We start from the raw sequence: 24,836 nt of genomic DNA, 5'->3' as shown, positions 1-24,836 counted from the left end.
GTGGACCAGATGCCGATAGTCCGACAGGATCAATTCTGTAACGCGCTCTCCTCCTCCTCCTCCTCCTCCTCCTCCTCCTCCTCCTCCTCCTCCTCTCTCTCCAGTCACACCGCTGAGAGTCGGGGTCCACATCCTCGCGTGCCCCGCGGCTGAGAGCAGGGATCATGGCATGCCGCCCGCTCGGCGCCTCCATCACTGAGCATGGGTCTCCGGTCCAGGACCGCCGCTAGCAGCGGCTCGGAGGAGCAGAGGAAGAGCGGCGCGCCTCCCGGGGACGTACCGGACCACGGAGCGGATAGGGACGGCGCGCTGCTGCTGGCGGCGCCGGGCCGGGACGACGTGAAGCGGGGCATCGGCATCGGGCTGCTGGCCAAGACCCCGCTGAACTACCGCCGGCCCGCCAAGAGGAGTCACACCCGCCGGAGGAGGGTCCAGACCCTGCTGTACGACGCGCTGGAGCGGCCGAGAGGCTGGGCGCTGCTCTACCACGCCTTCGTGTGAGTACCTGAAGCAGCTGAAGCAGCTGCACTGTACACTGTAAGACATTTCAAGCCAGTTCAACTTGCAAACGAAAGTTGACCTGCTGCCTTGAGCGATCTAGTTGACTCAACTTTAAATTCCCTTTGATTCAACTGATAGATTAAAGTTCATTAGGTTGATGTAACTAGAAGGTGCTAGTTGTCTCAACTTTATGAGTCAAGTTGTCAGAGTTGAGTGAATTGTTTGTCCCTTGTTGTTTGAACTTGATCCACCAACTTAAAACAAAGTGTTTTTACATTATCAGTTCAAGAAAACTTCCCTTAGCGAGTCAAACAAACGCACATTTGTGCTTTTATGTAACTCACAGTTACAAGTTAAAATAACTTTACCATGTCTATACAATTTGCCATTTCAAGTTAAGGGGATTTACATTCCACATTTTTTTCAAATTGCATATAAATGTTATTTGGACTGACAATTTAAAGTGTGCTTGCTTTATAAAAAAGAAATGACCAATAATTCTTACTTCTGTTCAAAATATATAACATTTATTGGAAGAAAATATACACAGACTGAAACATTCGCTACAAGTACATCTCAACACACCCAAATAGAAAAACATATATAGAAAAAACAACTCGAAGGTGTCGTTCATATTAGGGGTTCCTCCAGGTTAAGGCAGTAGACTGTGCCATCAGCATGAAGCCTGTGGGCACGTCTCTGATGATCGGCTCTGAGCTCATGTTGGATGATCTTCTGCTGCCTCGGCCACATCGAAGACTTCCAAAGGAAGTGAATCGTGCAGAATGCCTTCGTGTCCCATCAACAGTCCAACCTGCATTCATCCAGGGTTTCTCCATGAACCTGAAGACAAAGACATTCACATCTTAACTGACATCTCCAAAATAGTGCTAGTTCAATGTTTTGTGAGTCCTCATTAAAAATCCCTAAAACAAAAAAGGTGAAGGAGACTCCATTGAAAAGGTAGTTTGTAATTATACAAAATCTCTATAAAAATGTGTGTGGCTATGGGTAATAAAGCTAATGAACACAAAACATGTTACCATTGTCGTATTACAACCATTGAGTGTAGTACATTTGTAAATACAGTGTCTTACATCACACATCCGGATTATGTCGGAGGAATCCTCTGAAAGATAGAAGCCCAAGCAGGGCAGCTGTTCTTCGGTTCTGGTTTGTATCCTACAAAAACAGACAAGAGTAGATGAATGCAATATTATGGGTATGATGTTAACTTGAGTACAGAGAAGGCCTAAACACCGCCGATGATGTCCATGATGCTGTTTATAATGATGGATTATTCTTCCTTGTCTATTAGAGGAGAATGCACAAAACTTACATTTCCACATCGCGTACTGGACAGTCTTGATGACATCTGGAAACAGAAAAAAAATGAATTGCACGATAGTTTAACATTTTTATTTCATATATATATATATATATATATATATATATATATATATATATATATATATATACTTTATGCTTAAATTATCAATCTTTTACATTTCTAAATAGTTAAAACAAAAACAAGGATCAAGGGATTTTGAAGCAAAAATCCTCCAGTTTACAAAAAACAACAACATGCATCCACACAGCAGAGGGAGGGGGATCAACACGGTCTGTGCTCAGTGCGCAGCTGCGACCCTACAGCATGATCTGCATTAATATAAGTCATAACTGGCATACACATTAAATAGCAACACATTCATACATACATGTTGCCTACTGTAAGGTCAAAATAAAATACAAAGAGCAAGCAAAACACGGGCAGTGACTCTGCCCGTGTCACTTTACAAGTGTGGTCACTTTAAAAAATGAACCAATAGCTTGTACTTCTACATTAATTACGTTTTATCAACTGCAGGACGGATAAAATAGGTCAACCATTTCTCTTAGAAGAAGTTCTAGCTAAACATTAAAGCCACAAAGTATCTAAGCCTTTCCAGACCATTGACAAGCACGAGCTACATAACTGTGTTACATTACTAACGTTTTACGTGCTATTAATTAAGAAAAATACTTAAAGTCATCATTTCAACTCACCTTCATGTGCCCAAGCGAAAAGAATCCTCAGCGCTCTGGTCAGTTGGCTCTACTTGTTGCAGGTGGAAAGTAACGGTGAATTACTCCGCCTCATTCACTGGAGGTTGTCAGGTTAATAGAATCCCTCCGCCGGTGGAAATAGTCATTTCTTGTTTCCCACAAAATGCCTATATTTTCATTGGAATTTAAGTATATGACTTATCTGCAGTGTTTAACCAGTAGATTATGGCCAGGCTTCAACCTGGCCATGGTTTAAAAAATACAGTTTACCTAAAACACAAACATGACAGCATTTGCTTATTTAAATCCTCACTCCCGCCTTGTCCAGTCTTTTCTGTTTTTTTTCTGATAACTTAAAGAGTCAAGTTCAATGAACACTAACAAATCTCAACAAGTCAACACAAGGCATTATTGTAAGTTGAACTAAGTTTTAACTTGTACAGTTAAGTTGAAATCTAAAACTTGTCAGAGCTCTTTGAGTTAAAGAGAAGAAGTAAGTGGACATAACTAAACAGGGCTGTGATGTTTTACAGTGTAAAACACCTGAAGTACCTGACGCACCGAAGCACCTGACACACCTGAAACACATGACACACCTGAAGCAGCTGAAACACCTGAAGCACCTGAAACACCTGAAGCAGCTGAAACACCTGAAGCAGCTGAAACACAAACACCTGAAACACATATAGTTGGTGAGGCTCATTGGTTATCATCAACCTGCTCAGCCTCTGGACCCTCAGAGGTGGAGCTCCATGGCTGAGGTGTTTCAGTGTGAAGCGGGAGGTGTTTCTGGGTGAAGCAGGAAGGGGTTTCAGTGTGAAGTGGGAGGTGTTTCTGGGTGAAGCAGGAAGGGGTTTCAGTGTGAAGTGGGAGGTGTTTCTGGGTGAAGCGGGAGGTGTTTCTAGGTGAAGCGGGAGGTGTTTCTGGGTGAAGCAGGAAGGGGTTTTAGTGTGAAGTGGTATGTGTTTCTGGGTGAAGCAGGATGTGTTTCTGTGTGAAGCGGGATGTGTTTCTGGGTGAAGCGGGATGTGTTTCTGGGTGAAGCGGGATGTGTTTCTGGGTGAAGCGGGAAGTGTTTCTAGGTGAAGTGGGATGTGTTTCTGTGTGAAGCGGGATGTGTTTCTGGGTGAAGTGGGATGTGTTTCTGGGTGAAGTGGGATGTGTTTCTGGGTGATGCGGGATGTGTTTCTGGGTGATGCGGGATGTGTTACTAGGTGAAGCGGGAGGTGTTTCTGGGTGAAGCGGGAAGTGTTTCTGGGTGAAGCGGGATGTGTTTCTGGTTGATGCGGGATGTGTTTCTGGGTGAAGCGGGAAGTGTTTCTGGGTGAAGCGGGGGTTTTTTCTGGGTAAAGCGGGAGGTGTTTCTGGGTGAAGCGGGATGTGCTTCAGTGTGAAGCGGGTGGTGTTTCAATGTGAAGCAGGATGTGCTTCAGTGTGAAGCGGGTGGTGTTTCAATGTGAAGCAGGATGTGTTTCAATGTGAAGTGGGTGGTGTTTCAATGTGAAGCGGGAGGTGTTTCAGGGTGAAGCGGGAGGTGTTTCTGGGTGAAGCGGGAGGTGTTTCTGGGTGAAGCGGGAGGTGTTTCTGGTGAAGCGGGAGGTGTTTCTGGGTGAAGCGGGAGGTGTTTCTGGGTGAAGCGGGAGGTATTTCTGGGTGTAGCGGGAGGTGTTTCTGGTGAAGCGGGATGTGTTTCTGGTGAAGCGGGGAGGTGTTTCTGGTGAAGCGGGAGGTGTTTCTAGGTGAAGTGGGAGGTGTTTCTAGGTGACGTGGGAGGTGTTTCTGGTGAAGCGGGAAGTGTTTCTAGGTGAAGTGGGAGGTGTTTCTCGTGAAGCGGGGAGGTGTTTCAATGTGAAGCGGGAGGTGTTTCTAGGTGAAGTGGGAGGTGTTTCTGGTGAAGTGGGTGGTGTTTCAATGTGAAGCGGGAGGTGTTTCTGGTGAAGCGGGAGGTGTTTCTAGGTGAAGTGGGGAGGTGTTTCTGGTGAAGCGGGGAGGTGTTTCTCGTGAAGCGGGGAGGTGTTTCTGGTGAAGCGGGAAGTGTTTCTAGGTGAAGTGGGAGGTGTTTCTCGTGAAGCGGGGAGGTGTTTCAATGTGAAGCGGGAGGTGTTTCTAGGTGAAGTGGGAGGTGTTTCTGGTGAAGTGGGTGGTGTTTCAATGTGAAGCGGGAGGTGTTTCTGGTGAAGCGGGAGGTGTTCCTGGTGAAGCGGGAGGTGTTTCTGGTGAAGCGGGGAGGTGTTTCTGGTGAAGCGGGGAGGTGTTTCTGGTGAAGCGGGAGGTGTTTCTGGTGAAGCGGGAGGTGTTTCTGGTGAAGCGGGAGGTGTTTCTGGTGAAGTGGGGAGGTGTTTCTGGTGAAGCGGGAGGTGTTTCTGGTGAAGCGGGAGGTGTTTCTGGGTGAACTTTGACCTTTTGTTTTCTGTCGTTGGTGGAAAAAGGAACCAGAAGGTGAAACGTAAAGTTAATGCTGAGCTCCTGTCTTCCTCTCTGACGATGAGGACGAGGAAGAGCATCTTAATATTAATAACTCAGTCTTCTCCTGTCTGGACTCCGGTCAGCTCATAAGAGTTGAGCATCAATATACGTCTGCTCCGATACCGCCGGGGAAAATACCTTTGTTTGTTTGTTTTGTTTTCATGAAGCTGGAACCGGGAGACGTTTGACTTCCTCTCTCCTTGCTCACCTCTCAGACCAAAACACATTTTAGTATTTAATTGATCCCTGATCACATGTTCACTAATAACTGATCATTGATCCATATCAACAGATCCAGATGTTTGTTGTTGTTTCAACGCTCTGAAACAATCCTACAAGTTATACTTCTACTCTGTAACAGTACTTTATAGCGTTTCTTCTTCTTCTTCTTCTTCTTCTTCTTCTTCTTCTTCTTCTTCTTCTTCTTCTTCTTCTTCTTCATAAAAACACACAATTCAAATGATTAGGAGATGAAAGATTGTATTTTTATTGATAAAACAAATCTTGTCATTAGTAATTTTAATGATGAACGGCTCATAATTCATCTCTAAAATCTATTTATGTTGTTGTGAAAACATCTTCTACAAACAGCTGGATTTACGTACGTTAGCCGTTAGCGGTGCTACCGCCGCTGTTAGCGGTGCTACTGCCGTTAGTGGTGCTACTGCCGTTAGCGGTGCTACTGCCGTTAGTGGTGCTACTGCCATTAGCGGTGCTACTGCCGTTAGCGGTGCTACTACCGTTAGTGGTGCTATTGCCGTTAGCGGTGCTACTGCCGTTAGCGGTGCTACTGCCGTTAGCATTGACCGTAAATAAGAGAAAGTTACAGCTCCCACTTTGGAACATTGTTACATTAATCAGAGATCGGCGACTAGAAAACCATGAATGTTGACATCCTGATGGAACATTGACGGATGACGGTTGTCAGTAAATCTTTATTTCACAGGTGTCTGCAGCGTCTCTCCTCCGTCTCACAGAGTTTTAGCCGCGACCTTGAGGGTTTATTGAGGCTCGAGTCTATTTCTTACATTAAACATTAAACGTGCTCGAGGCCAATAAAGAGAACAACTGTCTGTCTGCAGTCAGCTGTGTGTGTAGCAGTTAGCTATTAGCTATGTCGGCAGGTTAAGAGTAGAGAGTATGTCAATCCACGGCAGCAAATAAAATGCGTTTTCCGATGCATGCAGACATGAATGAAATGCACAATATGAAGCAGCTCGGGTGCAGCGGTGTTAGCGTCGTTAGCTGTGGACAGACACATAGACTCGCTCACTCACGCACATACACGGCCGATCGCATTATCTCCTTGCGGGGAGAGACAATAAAATACTTTTTACGTTGTGTTTTCTTATTAAAGGAAACGTACATCAGGTGATGTATTTACAAACATCGATATTTCTGTACGGGTTCAAGTGAAAACCTTGTTCCTTCCCAAATATGAACTTTTCAGAAACAGAATAAACAACCAGTTCAAAGTGATTCATCGTGATTCAGGTATTGGTAGAAATTCAGTAAATTCCGTCAAGTTACGATGTGATCATGAACTGTGTTGTTACAGTTTAATTGAAGTTAATAAAATAACCTTTTTGGACATAACTCCTCCCTCTTCTCACCTGCTGACCGACACAACGCTTTGTTTTTGTTGTTCTTTGCTCAACAAGAGAGAGAGAGAGAGAGAGAGAGAGAGAGAGAGAGAGAGGGAGAGAGAGAGAGAGGCAAAGCAGCAAAGAGGCTGACTCATTCTTCATCCTTCAGCCTTCAGCACGCACGTTTCCCTGCAACACGACATATGCAACTTCCAATATGACCACTCCATATGGGCCGCTGGTGTCAGAGCTGCACCGAGATGACATGTCGAAGCTCTGCCTTCCATCAGCTGATATCACACAAACAACTTGAGGAGAGAGACAGATTCATTTGGTGTGATGTCCTCTCGCTGATCAGGAGGCGACTAATCAAAACGCCTGTCATCGTGGATGAGATTGGGTGTGTTATGTGGGTGAACTGATATTTAATGCTTGTATGTTGATGGACTAAAATGCACATTTATTTGAAGGGCACTTTAAAGTGCTTTAAGAACAATTTACCCTTCGCCAAGTCCCTCCCCATCTGGTTGTATAGAAGTCTATGCTTCATGTGCTAAAGCTGCATTCTCTCTCCTGACCATCAGGGGGCGACTCCTCTGGTTGTATAGAAGTATATGCTTTGTGTGTGTGCCATTTTGTATCAAAACTCAAGAACTGATGTACTGCGGTACCATCGTGTTGGTTACCATAACAACACTGTGGAGGGAAATTAGAGATAGCAGAGATGCAGAGATAGAGAGAGAGAGAGAGAGAGAGATAGAGAAACATGAGATGTTGCCCGTCAGCAGATCGGTGGTGACCCTTGACCCCGATGAGCCTGTCAGGAGGGATCCCTCCCAGAATGCACGGCTGTTTGAATCCCACATCCCCTGCAGAATGTTGATGTTGATGTTGTTTGTTTGTTTGTTTGTTTTACCAGTAAACAACAACAGCTGCAAAGATAAAACCCTGTCGGTGGTTTCCTGCTCTCAGATGTCTGCGAAGGTTCACCTGCAGGAGTCTCTGTGTCGACCTGTCACTCACCTGTAGCCCCGCCCTAAAACATCCCCACAAAGGCTCACTTAATAATAATATGTTGCTTGAAATGCACATATTTATGGATACACTTCTTTTCTCTCATTTAAAACCTTTCTGTCGTCGTCAGACTGAAGCACAGTTTCTGTCTCCTGAGCCGACAAAAATCTATTTTTACCTCCGTAGAAACGTAATTACCTCAAACCAGCAAATTACCGCCTGAATCTGGCTGATTGAGATTAACGTCGCTCCTAAATGTCACATCTGTCTCTGCAGGCGGCGCTCGCTCAGGAGAAGAGAGGCCGAGCGTCCCGTCACGCCGAGCGGTCCCGAGCGTGGTCCCGTGATAAAATGTGATAACGTTTCTGTGTGGTCGGCTCCACATGCAGGAGGAGGCCAAACTGAATATTGTCTCCCCCCAAAAAGTACATAATAACTTGTTTTTCTATTTTTATACAAAAGGAACCCAGTAGATTGTATTGCCTCAACCTTTATTTTGAAAATACCGTATCGTGTAAGGAGTTAGGAACCAGATGCAGCGTGAAGAAACCTCGTGAAAACAGGCTCTCTCTGAGCCCGTGGGTTCAAGTCCTAATGGACTCTGTGGTTGTGGTCATTTAGCGTAATGACATTTATTAGTGAGTCCTTCTGGAGAGACGAACAAGATGGAGGAGCAGGAAGAGGAAGAGGAGCAGGAAGAGGAGCAGGAAGAGGAAGAGCAACAGAAAGAGGAACAGGAACAGAAAGAGGAACAGGAACAAGAAGAGGAACAGGAACCATTACAGCGCTAACTAGCCACAATAGCTTGTGAAGCTAGTAGCCTTCGATCCCACAACTGTCTGCAAACCACTCCCTCCCCTCAGAGGTCACTGTACTTGAAAGGTGCGATAATTTATGATTATATATTAATGTCGGGGGACTGAACAATGACTTTAAAGTCTCTAATCGCTCCCCACAAAGCCCACGTAGCCGTTTGCTAGCTGCTGCAGGGCGGCTCGGTGAGCTAGCTGCTGCTAACGAGGACCCTCGCTCGTTTGGAGTACGTTTACGGCTCAGAGGATGGAGGCTGGGTCAGTGATCACACGGAGCCTCGTGGACGATGAAGCATCACTCAGTGTTATGGTTATGATCCTCACCGACTTCTGCTCTGAGTTTTAAGGCCGATAATCAACACAGCAGGCGATGGATGATGTGAGACTCGGTTCGACCAATCATGTCATCAGAGAGATGTAGCTAAACTAGAATGGTCTCTTGAAAGGTGAAGAGTCTGTTTAGAACAAGTTCTTCAGGAGCATTTAAAGGAACCTGAAACCTTTGAGAATCGGAAGCTTTGAGCTTAAACTGAGCGTCTGTTTCGATCTTGACTCTTTTCTTTGCGTTTTAAAACGTTAACTTTAAACGCTGCCGTGCACGAGGTCTGGTTTCAGTCAGGAGCGGACTATAGGAAGTAGATTAGCCTTATAGCTCCTAGCTCGGGTTAGCTTAGCTTCCATCTTGACTCTCCTCCTGGTTCTGCAGAGTGAAACCGATGCGCACGCACACACACACACACACACACACACACACACACACACACACACACACACACACACACACACACACACACATGGATCGATGGGTGCAGGTGGAGCAGTCGGACCCTGAGGAGGATGATCTTACCGGGAGGAGAAAGGAGATCCCTCTCCCATCCCACAATGCCTTTCTCCACTGCCGGTGCCGAACACCAAACCTCAGCCACTTCTCTGTGTGTGTGTGTGTGTGTGTGTGTGTGTGTGTGTGTGTGTGTGTGTGTGTGTGTGTGTACGTGTGTGTGTGTGTGCTTCATGCTCTTAAGTCTGTAATTTCAGCCCCGTCAGTGTTTTTTTCTACTTCCTGTGAGGTCCCGTCCAGACCGACGTCTCTCCTGCCGCTTGCGAATGCTGCATGATTGTGTTTGTGAAATCCGTTTTGCACCTGAAAGCAGCAGCGTTCATTACTCTAAACGTTGAGAGCACCGCGACTGATGATGATTCATGGAACTCATCAGTCGTTGCTCCAGCAGTGTGAAACAGGAAGCGCTCATGTTTGGGGATTTCTTGATGCAAAGTCCCTCATTACAACTTCATTTATTTTCTGGGTCATTACCTAAAAAATAAAAGTTCTGTTTCGGCAATGAACGCCGACCGTCTGGTCGAAAGTGATGTTTGTTGGGTCGGCCCACCAATAGTCGTCTTTTGGGATGTTATAAAGTTCAGCTGACTCTTCATCGCCGTTACTTTGGTCCTGGTCTGGAGGTCCCATTCAAGAGCTTCCTCTTCATTAGACCACGCAATTACAGCCGGTCCTCGCTAACAAGACGGTGTGTGCGTGCGTGTGTGTGTGTGTGTGTCAAAAATGAATTTGCAGTTAATTAACATGGGTAGCCGTTTGTGTCTGTCACAGGAGTGACTTCCTGTTGGAGGGTGAAGATGTCGCGTTGTGTAGCTGACGGCGAGAGAACCCTGCCTCCTCCTCCCCCTCCACGGTGCTAGCTGCCGGCGCTAGCCTCTCTAGTGCTAACCTCTCCAGTGTTTCCCCTAGGTTTACAGCTTCGGGGGGTGAGGGGGGGCACGGACGGATGGACATACTACATAGTGGTACCTCACAGTACTAGTGTCTCCATCTGCGCTTTTATAAACAATAGAATAAAGAGCATTGCAATCCCTTTCAAGTAAACCAGATCACTCCATCAGACAAACAAAAAGAAAAGTGCTATCACTGTGTTAGAAAAATTAAAATAAAGTTAATCAAAAAATAACTAATATTGAATTATTAGTAAACATGTTATTGTGGAAAACAATTAGCTATTTTCTAACTTTTAAGCACAAGGCGCGGAGTCGCACAGCTCATCATTAGGCTCGTTCGAGATGATGAAATTCTTATTTTATGTGCAGTTGTAATACTTAATGCTGGATTGTTGACTATTCATCTCATGTTTAATCTGAAAACATATCTTGTGTGGTTGTTAATACAAAATTGCATTTATATAACACACATCAAAACTAGTAGTAATGTATTTCACAGGCAGACATTAAAAGAACAAAGGATGCAGCTACACACTCATTTCTACATAAATATATATATTTATAAACACATATGAATGAATCCAAACGTGATCTGTAAACTACAAGTACACAAAGGTTCGGAACTAACAGGAAGTCATTTTTTCTTTGATTTCCTGTGTATACTTTGAAGGCAGCCTAAAACTGTCCGACTTGACCGCAGTTTATTGACAACTCCTCCTGCTGCGGCCGCTGCCGTTGTCTGGATTCCAGGCAAAAAATGCCTTCCTGAATAAAAAGGTTTTTAGAGAGAGAGATTTTTCTTAAAAGAGTTCAGTGTCTGAGTTGCCCTCAGGTGGTCAGGAGAGCGTTCCACAAGTGTGGCGCTGCAGAGCAAAAGACCCGGTCGCCCATGGTGCGGAGCTTGGTGTTGGGGACCCGAAGGAGCGAGCGGCCTGTGGATCTGAGGGGGCGGGTGGAGGTTAGGGGAGTGATAAGTTCTTTTAGGTAGGGGGGTGCATGTCCATTGATGCATTTATAGGTGAGTACTAAGACTTTGTAGTCAATTCGGAATGAAACAGGGAGCCAGTGCAGTGAGTGGATAGTGGATAGTGGACCTGTATAGTTTATCTGTGCTGTTCTCCATTCAGTAAATCCGCCACCAAGTCTGTTTCTTCTCCTCCTTCAGCCATTGAGTGTTAAAAAAAACTACACCAAGCTGAACACTAAATGTTCTCTCATGTTTCAGCCTGAATGTTTCTTGCTATACTACTGAGTTTTATTTTTATTTTTCATTTATTCTTTTCTGTGCGGTCCAGTACCAGGGGACCCAAGTAGTATAGATGACTTTCACTTTTACTGGAGTAATTTCCCAGTAAGGTATATCTGTACTTTTACTCTAGTATGGCTTTTGGGTACTTTGTAAACCACTGCCCACTGACCAATCACACGTCCAGAGCTTGCATGCAGGAGCTTTTACGTCAAAGAATACGCCCAGCATGTCAAACTAAATATCTGATTGGTTGAAGACTATGACAATCAACCATAACATCCACTCTCCATGTACTTTACTCTGCAAAGACTAGTTAGAAGCCGCTCTGCTTCCATAGAGACAAATGAGGTGAAATCTTATTGGATAAGAGCTCTCCTTAAAAAAAGCTGCACTGGAAGCAGCGCAGCAGGCTGGAAGCAGAGCAACAGAGGAAGACAGGAGCTGTGCAATGAGAAAAAAAGCTAATAGGGAAAAAACATTGTGGCCCACCACTGTTTTTTTCTTTCCTTACAAACAAAGGTTTCACAGTCGGAGAGCGTGAGCCGGCAGCGTCAGACCCCCCTCCTCCTGCACTTAGCTCCAGAGTGAAACTACGCTCTCATCATTTATTCAGGATTTACTTTGCACCAGGAACCATTTGTTCTAACCCCCCCTCTCAGGGCCGTAATGGAGCGTTTCTTCCAAAGCCTCCGAGGCTCATCCTGAGACACGACTGCCTCGCCAGAATGCACTCTGCTTCCTGAAGGCCGGCGTTGAGGCCTCGGGTGACTGAGGGCTGTTGTTGTTGTTTCCAGGAGGCTTTGGAGGATGCGGAGACTCAACAGAAGGTTGAATCAGTATTTTGTGAAACAGGGCCTGCTGCCAACATGAAAGGAGGACTGGTCCTAAACATGGTCGCTTCTGTTCATTGGCAAAAAAAAAAAAGCCAAATCGCTGGCAAAGATGGCCCACAGGGCCTCTGAAGGGCGGGAGAGGACACAGCGGGGGCCGACGGATGCTGACTTGACAAATTAGGGCAGCAGCTCCTGTGTGAGAAGACGACGACTTTTATTTACTGCACATATTTACTTATTGGCTGGAATCACTCTGTCGAGGCGTTTACTGGACGAGGAGCGAATCGGACACGAGAGCTTCGACTGAACCTTCAAAATGAAAAGAGTTTAGTTTCTCTTCCTCCTCCTCCTCCTCCTCCTCCTCCTCCTCCTCGCTGCTGTCTCCCACATGATGTACGAGGAGCTTGGGAGAAGGCCAGGCTCCTCCTCTTCCTCCTCTTCCTCCGTAGCCTTTAACACGTAATTCAAGAGTTAATTAGATCTGAAAACATTTGGGTTCAGGGAGGCGCACAAAGTGCTTCTTCTTCATGGCATAATGTAATCTGCAGAACAGATGGCAGCGAAGAAGACCACGAGGAAGTCAACAAGGAAGACAACGAGACCACAAGGAAGACCACTATGAAGACCACGAGGAAGACTATGAGACCACAAGGAAGACAATGAGGAAGTCCACGTGGAAGACAACGAGGAAGACCACAAGGAAGACAATGAGGAAGTCCATGTGGAAGACAACGAGGAAGACCACAAGGAAGACAATGAGGAAGTCCATGTGGAAGACAACGAGGAAGACCACAAGGAAGACAACGAGGAAGACAACGAAGAAGACCACAAGGAAGACAACAAGGAAGACAACGAAGAAGACCACAAGGAAGACAATGAGGAAGTCCATGTGGAAGACAACGAGGAAGACCACAAGGAAGACAACGAGGAAGACAACGAAGAAGACCACAAGGAAGACAACAAGGAAGACAACGAAGAAGACCACAAGGAAGACAACAAGGAAGACGAGGAAGACCACGTGGAAGACCACGTGGAAGACCACGAGGAAGACCACGAGAAAAACCACAAGGAAGACCATGAGGAAGACCACAAGACCACAAGGAAGACCACAAAGAAGACCACGAGGAAGACACCGAGACCACAAGGAAGACACCGAGACCACGAGTAAGACAACGAGACCACGAGGAAGACAACGAGGAAGACAACGAGACCACGAGGAAGACACCAAGACCACGAGGAAGACAACGAGACCACGAGTAAGACAACGAGACCACGAGTAAGACAACGAGACCACGAGGAAGACCACGAGGGAGACCACGAGGAAGACCACAAGACCACGAGGAAGACTACGTGGAAAGACCACGAGACTGGTGCTCTAATAATTAGTGAGAAACAGCTCATCTGGGATCTGAACCCAGAGAGAATATTCCCCATGTCAAGTAAATATTCCACAGCCAATTACAGGCCACAAAGGAGATATAATGAATCGTGTGTGATTTGGGGTTTTATAGATATATGTATTATAATTATTTAGGTTTAAGAGCATGCCGAGAGGAGGCGGATGGATGAACAGACTTTCACCCAGGAGAATGCTGTTCGTGTGAATCGTTACGTAACTTCAGTGTGAGCACTACATTATTTTTGAGTTAAAAAATAAGTCAAGCGTTGGTATTTTACATAACTAAAAGTACTAATTTGAAGCCAAACCCGATCTTTTTCCTAAACCTTCCCACTTCGTTCTGTCAACACAGCATTTTATTTTGAAAAGACTGCACGGATGTTGCGAGCAGGAAGTCGCCGAACATTCAAAGCAGAACCTCGAAAAACGAGGAGAACTTTTTCGTACAATATCAAACGGACCTTTTGCACGAGGGTCATTTGTATTATGATATTTGTTGCACGTGCGGAGGTTTTTGTCTTTGGTCCGTGTCCATGACAAGACCAGATCCTGTGACTTCCTGTTGGGTAAAACATTCCTCGACATGCATCCATTCATCTGGAGACTCGCGTTCCCTCACACTGTTTTAGTGGTCGATGACATCACCGGCGCCAAAACATTGCAGTGACTCGAGATGGAAGAGGCGCTACTGTGTGTGTGTGTGTGTGAGAGAGAGAGAGAGAGCTGACATTTTGAAGCCTCGTGAATAATTGATCACAGGCTTCACCTCTTTGAGTGTGTCACTCATCGTCCGAACGACTCCTCCTTCATTCTGTCGTTCCCTCAAAACACCGAAAACCGACCTCCACGACGCCGAGGAGGGGTTGTGATTATCTGTAAACTCACGTCTCATATTCATGAAATTCGTAAAGAAACAAAGGTTGAACATCCTGTAGACACATCCTGTTAAAACGGGACACGAAAACCGATCTCCTTGGTGAAAGTCCTGCGTTTGGCCACCCGTAGTGATGAGCTTCATTAACGTAGATTAACTGAATAAATAAAAAAGGGGCGATTACAAGCGGCTGGAAACAAGCTAACTTAACATAACTCTTTGTATAGCGGCGGGTAAACACGTCTGTAATATACGTCTGGTCCTCTGCAGGTAATAAAGAGCAGCATCTCTAATCATTCTGTCACCGCCGGCTGTCAGACGCCTCTTCTTTATTTCTCTAGCGACTCTTCCCTCATCTCCATTCTACTTCCTGTCTTGTGGTCGATAGCCGTCAGAGATGAACTCCTTCCAACTGCTCACTCCTCCGCGGTCTCCTTCTCCTTCTTCTTCATCACTCTTCCTCATCAGTGATTTGCAAAGGCGGTAAAAAAGGGCAAACCTGTGACCACACCCAGAGCCCTGCTTTCAGTGTCAGGTGACCATGTCCATAACCCAAACCCTAAGTGGACGTAGTCGCCGTGACGTCACCCGTTGGTTTGTGGACTGATGTTTTGAAGCCTCGAGTTCTGTGATTTTGTCCATCGTCATCTTGTTTTTTAGCAACCAGTGAACAGGAAGTGACATATGTGGACTCAGGAGGAGACGTATAGACGCCGTATACCTCTCTAGTGTCGACCTGTCAAACTTTTGTTTTTAACAAAATGTTGATGTGAGGCACAATTCATGTTGCTGTGCTCAAAACCAACAGATTGCATTTCAGGACTATTTCCTGAGCCATGTTGGTTTCAGCTGACTCAACATAATAATAACTCTCAGTCTCCTCCGGTGCCACGACACACAGCGCTTCACGACGAAAAAACACGAAGGACGAATGGGCTGCTGCTCATAAAAAAACAAAAAGATGATTAAATGGATAAGAAGAATATGAAGGATCAATGGAGCAGAGACAGAACATCAGTCACGCTGAGACCATCTGCAGGATCATTAATGTTGAGCAGAGAGGATGAATCAGAGCAGCAAAGGTCTAATTAATGCCAGTGACTCAGAAACAGGGACTTTAATACAATATTATCAATACTTTCATTTCTAGAAACAAATTACATGTTTTAAACTGCTCTCATCCCATTCTAGGGGTTGAGTAATTATTAAAGTAATGCAGCTAAACACCTGTTTTCTGCATTGTGTGAAACACACGTTTCTGTTTTAAAATTAGCCGTATTTGAATTGTTTTGTCACCGACGGCATTGTTATTAAAAGCTGGAGTCGGTTTATGCAAACAATCTGAATGCGGATTCCTTCCAACAACCTCATAGTTTTTTTTGAAAGTTTTTTAAACGTTCGTTACGTTTGAGGCGATCATGACGTGCTTGTTCGGTGTGATCCCGCTTTGTTAGTTAAAATGAGTTAACTGTAGTTTCACAGCGTGACCTTGGTGAAAGTCCTGTGTTTGTCCGTCCTCCCCGATGAGTCTTTATCCTCCGTCACCTGATTTCCACCTTTGCTCCCGTCGTGAACCGCCCAACAATAAGCGTGAATATCGGTCATAATAAGCTTAATAAGCGGCTTGTGAGGGCACTCCTGATTCCTTTATGACACCGGGAGCAGCGAGGGCTAATCCCTCAGTTTAGACTGGAGGTAAAAACTAAATAAATAATGATGAGCAACAAGATGGGAAAGTCTTTTAAACCTCATCAACTCCAGAACAATGTCGGTTAACACTTAAAAAAACAATCTATTTTTAGGCCCTTTCCTCTAAATGTCATACCCAAATGTTCACCTGTATGTGAACATTCTCTAACCCAAATCATACCATAATATGTGAACATTCTCTAACCCAAATCATACCATAATATGTGAACATTCTCTAACCCAAATCATACCATAATATGTGAACATTCTCTCTGCAAAGGTTGACTTTGATAAAGTGAAGGAGAACAAAGTTAGAGAGGGTTTAGAACAGAGAACATTCAGGTGAGGACTCATTGGGGCCATTGGGGTTATTTGAATTTTCTAGTGTACCAAATCATATATTTCACTTGTATATTACTTATGGTGTTCAATACATCCAAATACAGCAGTTTTGGGCTTTATTTTCTTCATAAAACAAGCTATGATTTACAGTTTTATTTAACAATCGCTTAGTCTTCCCCCTTCGATCGTCTTCTAAATCTCTTATTTTCAGAAAAATATTTGCCAGTTATTCTGAGATTGTTCAACTGTAATCGTAAGAAGCCGGATCCCAGTTTGATTCCCTTCCAGCAGCCCACTTCAAACTATAACCCACCAGATACATTTTTAAATTCATTCACAGTTGAGAGAAGAATATTTATTTTCCTCGTTGTGTTCCTGACGTCTGTAAATCGACTCTTCTACCTGTGAACAGCAGATTAAAAACACTTTGAACTCCCACAACCCCCACTGGTATCTGGACCAGTGGCACCGGTTAATCATGTGACTAGTTGCCACGGTAACCCCTCTGGATGGGCAGACAGAGCGGAGTGTGTGTGTGTGTGTGTGTATGGGGGGGGGTCTTCCACTCTCTTTTAACATCGCTCCGTCTTTGCGTTTGAAGTCTTTTTTGTCAAATCTGCATCACTCTGCTGCAGAGGGTCGGAGGCTAACCGCTAACCAGGCATGAGAGTGAGACACAAGATAGTGATACATGCGAGAGTGAGATAAGAGAAAGTGAGACATGGCATTGAGACGTGATAAAGTGAGATGTGAGATAGTGATATATGAGAGTGAGACACAATACAGTGATACATGAGAGAGAGTGAGACATGATATATGAGAGTGAGACACACTGCATTTTTTGTATCGCTCTGTCTCTATGTTTGAAGTCAAATCTGAGTCCTCCGAGTTTTTTGTTGACGCTGCAACCCGGCCGATGCACAACGTCAGCGATCAGAAGGGCGGATCACGTGCGACCCGGGGGTTCGATGCCGCCAAATGGTCGGAAACCCGGAAGCGCCACGGGAAGGCGGTCGCACATAAAAGAGACGGAGAACGCCGGCTCCATCAGGCCCGCTATATTTAGCATGTCGGTTCGGATTAGGAAGTGTGTGTGTGTGTGTGTGTGTGTGTGTGTGTGTGTGTGTGTGCCTTTGCTACAGCACAATGACATATAACAACAAAGAGTCCCAGTTGCTAGGCAACCCCTGTCTAAAAACACTTGCTAACCAAAATATAGTGTGCAGGCAGCAAAAGGAGGAGGAAGAAGAAGAAGAAGAGGAGGAAGAGGAGGAGTAGGAGGAGGTGGAGGAGGGTTTCAGCAGCCTTGCCTACACTGAATACACTGGGTTTCATCATCATCATCATCATCATCATCTTTATCAGTGATAATATCATAAGCAGCCAAGCAAATTCTTACACAAATGTTGAGGTATTTCCCATTATTTGTTGTTACCGGGCGGGGTCGGTTAGCGGTTAGCGGTTAGCCTCCCAGCCTCTGAGCCTGCAGCAGAGATGAGCAGCAGGGCTTTCTTTTTCAATGGCGACATCTTTTTGGACTTTTTCAAATATTAGTATCTCCTGTCCTTTTTATTTATCAGAAAGGTTCCTCCTACATTCTTGTACATACGTGATGAATACATTGTGTGCGTGTGTGTGACACTGAGAAACACAATACATAAAGTGCACATTCCTTCTCAACAGAAGGTTGAATCAGTATTTTGCAAAGATGGCCCACAGGGCCTCTGAAGGGCGGGAGAGGACACAGCGGGGGCCGACGGATGCTGACTTGACAAATTAGGGCAGTAGCTCCTGTGTGAGAAGACGACGACTTTTATTTACTGCACATATTTACTTATTGGCTGGAATCACTCTGTCGAGGCGTTTACTGGATGAGGAGCGAATCGGACACGAGAGCTTCGACTGAACCTTCAAAATGAAAAGAGTTTAGTTTCTCTTCCTCCGGTCTCCGGTCTCAGAAGAAGCTCGTCCAGGCTGAATGCCGTTTGACGAGAGCGTGGAGGTCGGGCATCGCCATCTGAATACTGATGAGTCAGCGCTTTTTCCTTTTCAAAAGTGTTGGTTGACAGAATAAAGTTAAGGTGGAAGCTTTTCTTAGTCTGGAGACGCTGCTCTTATGTCTTCATGCCGTGTTCACACCGGACACGGCGCGACCAGATTACATGTAAAGTCAATCCACAGACGCGGCGAGATAGACGCGTTTGAGGCGGCGTGAACAGAACGTTTGACCTGGGGCGAACAGAGCGAAGGACGCGCCGCAAATTCGCGTGAGTTGAATTCTCCCAATCGCGTGACGCAAAGTTGCGGCAGCCAATCAGCGTTGAGAAGCTCCGCCCGTCATCACCGCCGTCCTGCCGTTCCTGAATCAAACTGCCGCTGAGAGAGTGATATGTGAGAGTGAGACATGATAGCATGAGACACGAGAGAGTGAAAATGAATGAAATGGCGAGAGAATAGCAGAAGAAAAAACTGAAAGATAGCTCAGATCAGACCAGACGACGGTTCCCAGAGAGCTTCCTGAGGTCCACGCAGTGAATAAGACCAGTGTTTAATCACAGGGCCGCTGCAGTAAAGGTGCGTTCAGGGGTCACTGTGACGCTGATTATGACGCTTTCCCAGTAATTCATTAACTAAGGAATAAGGAATGTGTTTTCACACACACACACACACACACACACGCACACACACACACACACACTGAAGAGGCGCCTCGATGGGAGGAAAAGAACGAGTGTTGAGATCTAGCGGCGTCACGCTGACTGAATGATGTCATCTGATGGCGGCTGCAATGTTATTCCTTAAAAAAAAACGTCAATTTTTAGTCGTTTAGTAATTTTTTTCGTTTTATTTATTTCGTTTATGGGAAGGATCCAATGTTTTGACATGGAAATGAAAATTAAGTGACGTAAACTGTGTGTTTATTGTACACTTTAACCCGTGAAGATGAAACTCTATTTATGTTTTTGTAACTGAGGTTTAGTTCAGTTTCCACATTGAAGCCCCAGATGTGCAGCAGCGTTCACACAGCTGCAGCTGGTGAATATAATCAGTCTTATTATCATTATTATTATTATGATTATCAATGCTGTTTATTGGAACACCTTCAGCAGGCTGGCTTATAATTAATTCAACGAGCAGCAGCTGTGTTTATGCTGCTGAGACTGGGTTTTCTAGCAGTGCATTCTGGGATTTTGTGAGGAGCTGAACTTCTGGTTCACAGCAACTGTGAACCAGAAGCGAGTGTGGAACGGACGGCTTCTATGATGTGAGGTTCGGCTGAGGGTCGGTTGAGGGTCGGTTGAGGATCGGTTGAGGTTCGTCGGTTGAGGGTCGGTTAAGGGTCGGTTGAGGATCGGTTGAGGATCAATTGTGGTTGGGTTGAGGATCGGTTGAGGTTCGTCTGAGGGTCGGTTGAGGGTCGGTTGAGGGTCGGTTTAAGGGTCGGTTGAGGATCGGTTGAGGATCGGTTGAGGTTCGGCTGAGGGTCGGTTGAGGGTCGGTTAAGGGTCGGTTGAGGATCGGTTGAGGATCGGTTGAGGATCAATTGCGGTTGGGTTGAGGATCGATTGAGGGTCAGTTGAGGGTCGGTTAAGGGTCAGTTGAGGATCGGTTGAGGTTGGGTTGAGGATCGGTTGAGGTTCGGCTGAGGGTCGGTTGAGGGTCGGTTAAGGGTCGGTTGAGGATCGGTTGAGGATCGGTTGATGATCGGTTGAGGATCAATTGCGGTTGGGTTGAGGATTGATTGAGGGTCGGTTGAGGTTGGGTTGAGGATCGGTTGAGGATCGGTTGAGGATTGGTTGAGGTTTGGCTCTCAGCAGCTCCGGCTGGCAGCGTGTTCACAATGCACGTCACCATCGCTGAATCGCTCTGACGCGGAAGAAACCTTCACAACGAGTCTTCTCCTCTCACAGGTGTTTCTCTCTGCATGACACCATGTGACCCACCGGTTCTGCAGCGGCTTCTTTCTGCTGCTTCATTTCTACTTTTATGTGTTTTTTGTCCGCCGTGAACCACATTGGACCAAGACCACAGCGGTCGGCAGGAATCTTGTGAATGTAGTTTTGCGTGTCGCCGTCTGACTTCAGGTCTAACAACTCAGAGCAAACTGCCGCTCGACTCCGTGACCCGAGACGGACATGAAGTTAAAACAGACGCCGCCGGGCCGAAGCTCATCCATCCGTCAGACGGCCCCGAGCGCTCACACATCCCGAGTGATAAATCTGTTGAGCGGGGAGAGGAAGTCGATTGGACCGGCGGCACTCTGCAGCCGGACTTCAATCAGTCCACACGTGGTCACGACGCGGCTGCTGCCGGTCATCTGAAGCTCTGAAACAACACTTCAGGGCCTCCGGAGCCAAATGAGGACAAAACAGATGGATTTATTCCCTGCTGCCTGCAGCTGAGAATGTATGGAATAAATAAAATAAAATGTTATTGGGTCTCTGGCCAGTTTAAGAGCCTCCCAGACTCCTCTGCAGCGAGTCCTCCTTAGCGACCTTGAGAGTTTTCTGTCTCTCTGTGAATCAAGCGAAGCGTCAGGTTTACGGACTTCCTCCGAGTCAGAGGACGAGTTCCTCTCTCGGGTTCGTAGTAACGACTTGACACACAACATACATTTCATTTAGCTGACGCTTTTATCCAAAGCGACTTACATTTTTGCTCCATACACCATAGACACAGCAACGGGGAGCAATTCGGGGGTTAAGTGTCTTGCCCAAGGACACTTCGACATGGACTAGCGTAGCTGGGAATCGAACCATTGATCCTCTGATTGAAAGTCAGGCATGCTGGCACCACTGAGCCACAGTCGCCCCTTCACAGAAACCAACTGGACATTTCTAGAAAATGTTCCTGGAGAGAATCATGTGGTTTGGGAACAATGGAAGAATACATCATTTAAATAAATTTAAAATTGTATTTTTTGTCGCGTTTGAGTTAGTCACCTGTATGAACTGAAAATAAAATGATTGAATAAATGGAAGAGAGATGAATCATCAGTGTTTTTCCAATTATTTTTTTTAATTGTCGGATTTTATTGAAGATAAACTGATTAAATACATACATTTTGTCATAAATTAATATTTATCTCCCTAACATAAGTTCCCAGGAAAACAATAAGAAACAGCAGACTTGTCTGTTCAACAAAGTGTTTCTAACAAACCTTCTCTTTTATGAGTCTTTGTTTATTTTACTTTAGATCTGACGACATTTAGTCGTTGTTTTTTATTCTCAGTCCTCCCGTCGCTTTCTCTCATCCTGCTTTACACACTGTACTTTCAACTGGGAGCAGATTTGCTCATCAGCTGAGACTTCAGCCTGCAGCGTTTTCTGGAGGGGGGGCGAGGGGGGGGGGGGGGGGGGGGGGACTGTCAACGATGCAAAATGAGGCACATGAATAGAACACAAACAAGAACACAAACAAGGTAATTGGGTGTTGTGATCGTCAAGAGGCATGAACACCATCAACGGGGGAATCAGTTTTTCTGACGCTCGGATTTAGTTGTTTGCTGGAGTTTCCTTCAGACAATGAAAGTAACTCTCTGCTTCCAGTCCAATAAAAGAGGCAATTAGCATGTTCATCTTCGCGTGGTGAGCAGGTCTGTGCTCCGACAATGACTGCAAGGTGGGGGAAGGGAGGGTTGGTGTTTCAGACACCATGGAAACTAGAATGCCAAATGCAGCAGTGGAAGAAAAATGTCATCGTTTGATGTCTTCCCACCGTGTTCCAGAGCCATGACTCTGCAGAACAGCAGCACTGGGACCAGTGGGAACCAGTCGTGTTAAAGGACTCGGCCGGTCGCGCCTTGTGTGAAACGAGAAGTCATTGTTGACTTGTTTGTCACGTGACCTCCGTACTGAAGTAACGCCACTTCAGCCGTAGTTTTCACCCCAAAACCAAGAGAGCTTATTTTATAAAGATGATATGTTTGTAACGAGCAAACATGGTTACAAAGACCATACTGGTTGTATAGAAGTACATGCTTCATGTGTTAAAGCTGCATTCTTTTCCTGACCACCAGGGGGCGACTCCTCTGGTTGTATAGAAGTATATGCTTCATGTGTTAAAGGGCGACTCCTCTGCTTGTATAGAAGTCTATGCTTCATGTGTTAAAGCTGCATTCTCTCTCCTGACCACCAGGGGGCGACTCCTCTGGTTGTATAGAAGTGTATGCTTCATGTGTTAACGCTGCATTCTCTTTACTGAACACAACGGGGCGACTCCTATGGTTGTATAGAAGTCTATGCTTCATGTGTGAAAGCTGCGATCTCCAGATGAATGTTTCAGAGCTTCAGCTTGATTCTTTATAACAACGTAGATCTGTGAGTTTTTCTTTTTTCTTTTTTTTTCTTCAGAAATCCCAGAATAAGACTTATTATTTTTAGTTAACGCTCGGCTGGCTCGTTGAATTTGTATCTATTGAGGTCAAACATTTTGGAGACGCTCTTGATGTGAAAGTCTGGATGATGTAACAACGGCTGCTCTTACAGAGAATCAGGCCTTCTCTTATCTTTCTCTAATCTTAGGCCTTTTTCTTGATTTTACATAATTTCTTAATTTCACCTTCTAAAGGCACTTGCGTATGAGACACATATCCATGTGTTAGATCAAAAATTGCAGAACAATTTCAGCTCTCTGTATAATGAGGCACCATTGTCCCAAGGCACAGGTGAAAAGAGATAATATGGCCCTAAAGCTGAAAAATTGAAGCTCGATTTTTGAATGTCTTGTGAAAACACTTTTTTGATACAAACGTCCTGAACAACACAGTTGCACAGATCTCCTTTTAATAATAATAATACATGTGAAGTGACTGTCTGATCACATATCAATGTTAATTATTCCTCACAATAATTATTAACAATAATTTCCATGACAATGATGGTAGGAAAAAAGAAAGAAAATAAAGTTATATCCATTAAAAAAATAACTAATATTTAGTTACTACTAAATAGCTTATTGTGGAAAATAATAAGCAATTTTTTTGCAAAACAAAACAGAATGAGTGCAGATATGTGAGCCATCAGGTTGTATCAGTATTAGTGGCTGCAGTGAGCTGCTTTCCTCTACACATCTTTTTTAAAAGGGGGTTGTAGGTTTGTTACGGATCTCAATTCATGCTCAATGTTGAGAGACGCAACAGCCGAAAAGACGACCTCACGGAGATCTCATAAAGATCGGCTTTTGGCAAAATGCCAAGAATCGACGAGTCGCGCATGCACAGCGTAACCTGTTAACGGCGGACGGTGATCATTTAAAATCAGCATTTCCTTTTGCGCCCCTGTAATAAATACCGCCCCAGTTTGACAAATACTGACTTAAAGGAAACATGGTGTTCATTTATTTGAATGACGACCACAAAGTGAGCAGGCTTTGTCACTGCAGTGTGTTTTTCAGGCTTTTGGAAGAATATTTCCAGAGCCTCGATATGCGAAGTCAGAAACGTCATTTATGGAGCTCTGCAGACTGTTTGTCTTGACCTGCAGATACATGAACTGTTGGGCTTTAAAGGTGATAGCTGATAGCTTCAAATAGTGATAGCTTAATGCAGCAAATCCCATTGTGAAAAGCATGCAACATATTTTTCGCCGCTCTCTGTGTCCGCTGTGTCTCACCTGTGCGCGACACAGAGAGCAGAGAAGTAGCCATGTAGAGACAGAAAGGACATGCTGTCTTCTAGATATGATCAATAACATACGGCCGTTTAGTTTGTTTAATAACAGAACAAGGTGTAAACCTGTTCTATAGGAAAGTGAACCTTAAATTACAGGGTAGAGGGCGCCCGCTGATATAACGGTGGGGGAACACTGAAGATGCTGGTTTGACATGCGCACAATATTGAACATTGACTTCAGAAATGGTCAGAGTTCATATATACAGAATTTTTTAAATATTGTAATTTGAACATCTTTAATGGAAGCGTTCAAAAAAAAAAAAGTGCTTTTGTTGACAAAGCTCAACACTTGTTCTATTTTTAGAACACGCCTTGCGGGCGACTCACGTGAAAAATGACACAAACATGTGCTTTACTTTATGCAAACTCTGCAAACTCTGCTGAGTTTCTAAACGCACACGCAGAGCTAGCATTAGCGCAGCTACAGCATCCTGTCGCTAACATTAGCGTCCTGTTAGAACTACAACACCTTCAACCGCCTTCTGACACTAATTATGATCAGAAGTCTCTCAATGTGGTAACAAAGCACAAAGAAACACACGTTCCCCTTCCAGCTGGATGCTTCATCATCCATGAAGTAAGATAATATAAGATAAGATGAATTTACGGATTTACAGCAGC

The 24,836-nt window shown here is 45.0% G+C and overlaps 1 protein-coding gene across 1 annotated transcript in view; it reads left to right on the top strand.

Annotated features, from left to right (window-relative positions):
* Nucleotides 1-201: 201 nt before the first annotated feature.
* Nucleotides 202-24,836, top strand: part of kcnq3 (potassium voltage-gated channel, KQT-like subfamily, member 3) — a gene marked incomplete at both ends in the record, with an annotated part of 64,480 nt that continues 39,845 nt past the window's right edge. The window contains one exon of the mRNA XM_079217132.1: nucleotides 202-497. Within this exon, the coding sequence (XP_079073258.1) occupies nucleotides 202-497 (296 nt within the window). The remainder of the gene's footprint in view (nucleotides 498-24,836) is intronic.

The sequence above is a fragment of the Taurulus bubalis genome (genome assembly GCF_910589615.1).
Source record: "Taurulus bubalis genome assembly, chromosome: 1".
NCBI lineage: Eukaryota > Metazoa > Chordata > Actinopteri > Perciformes > Cottidae > Taurulus > Taurulus bubalis.
The sequence above is the reverse complement of the archived record's forward strand: the minus strand, read 5'-3'. Positions and strand labels throughout refer to the sequence as shown.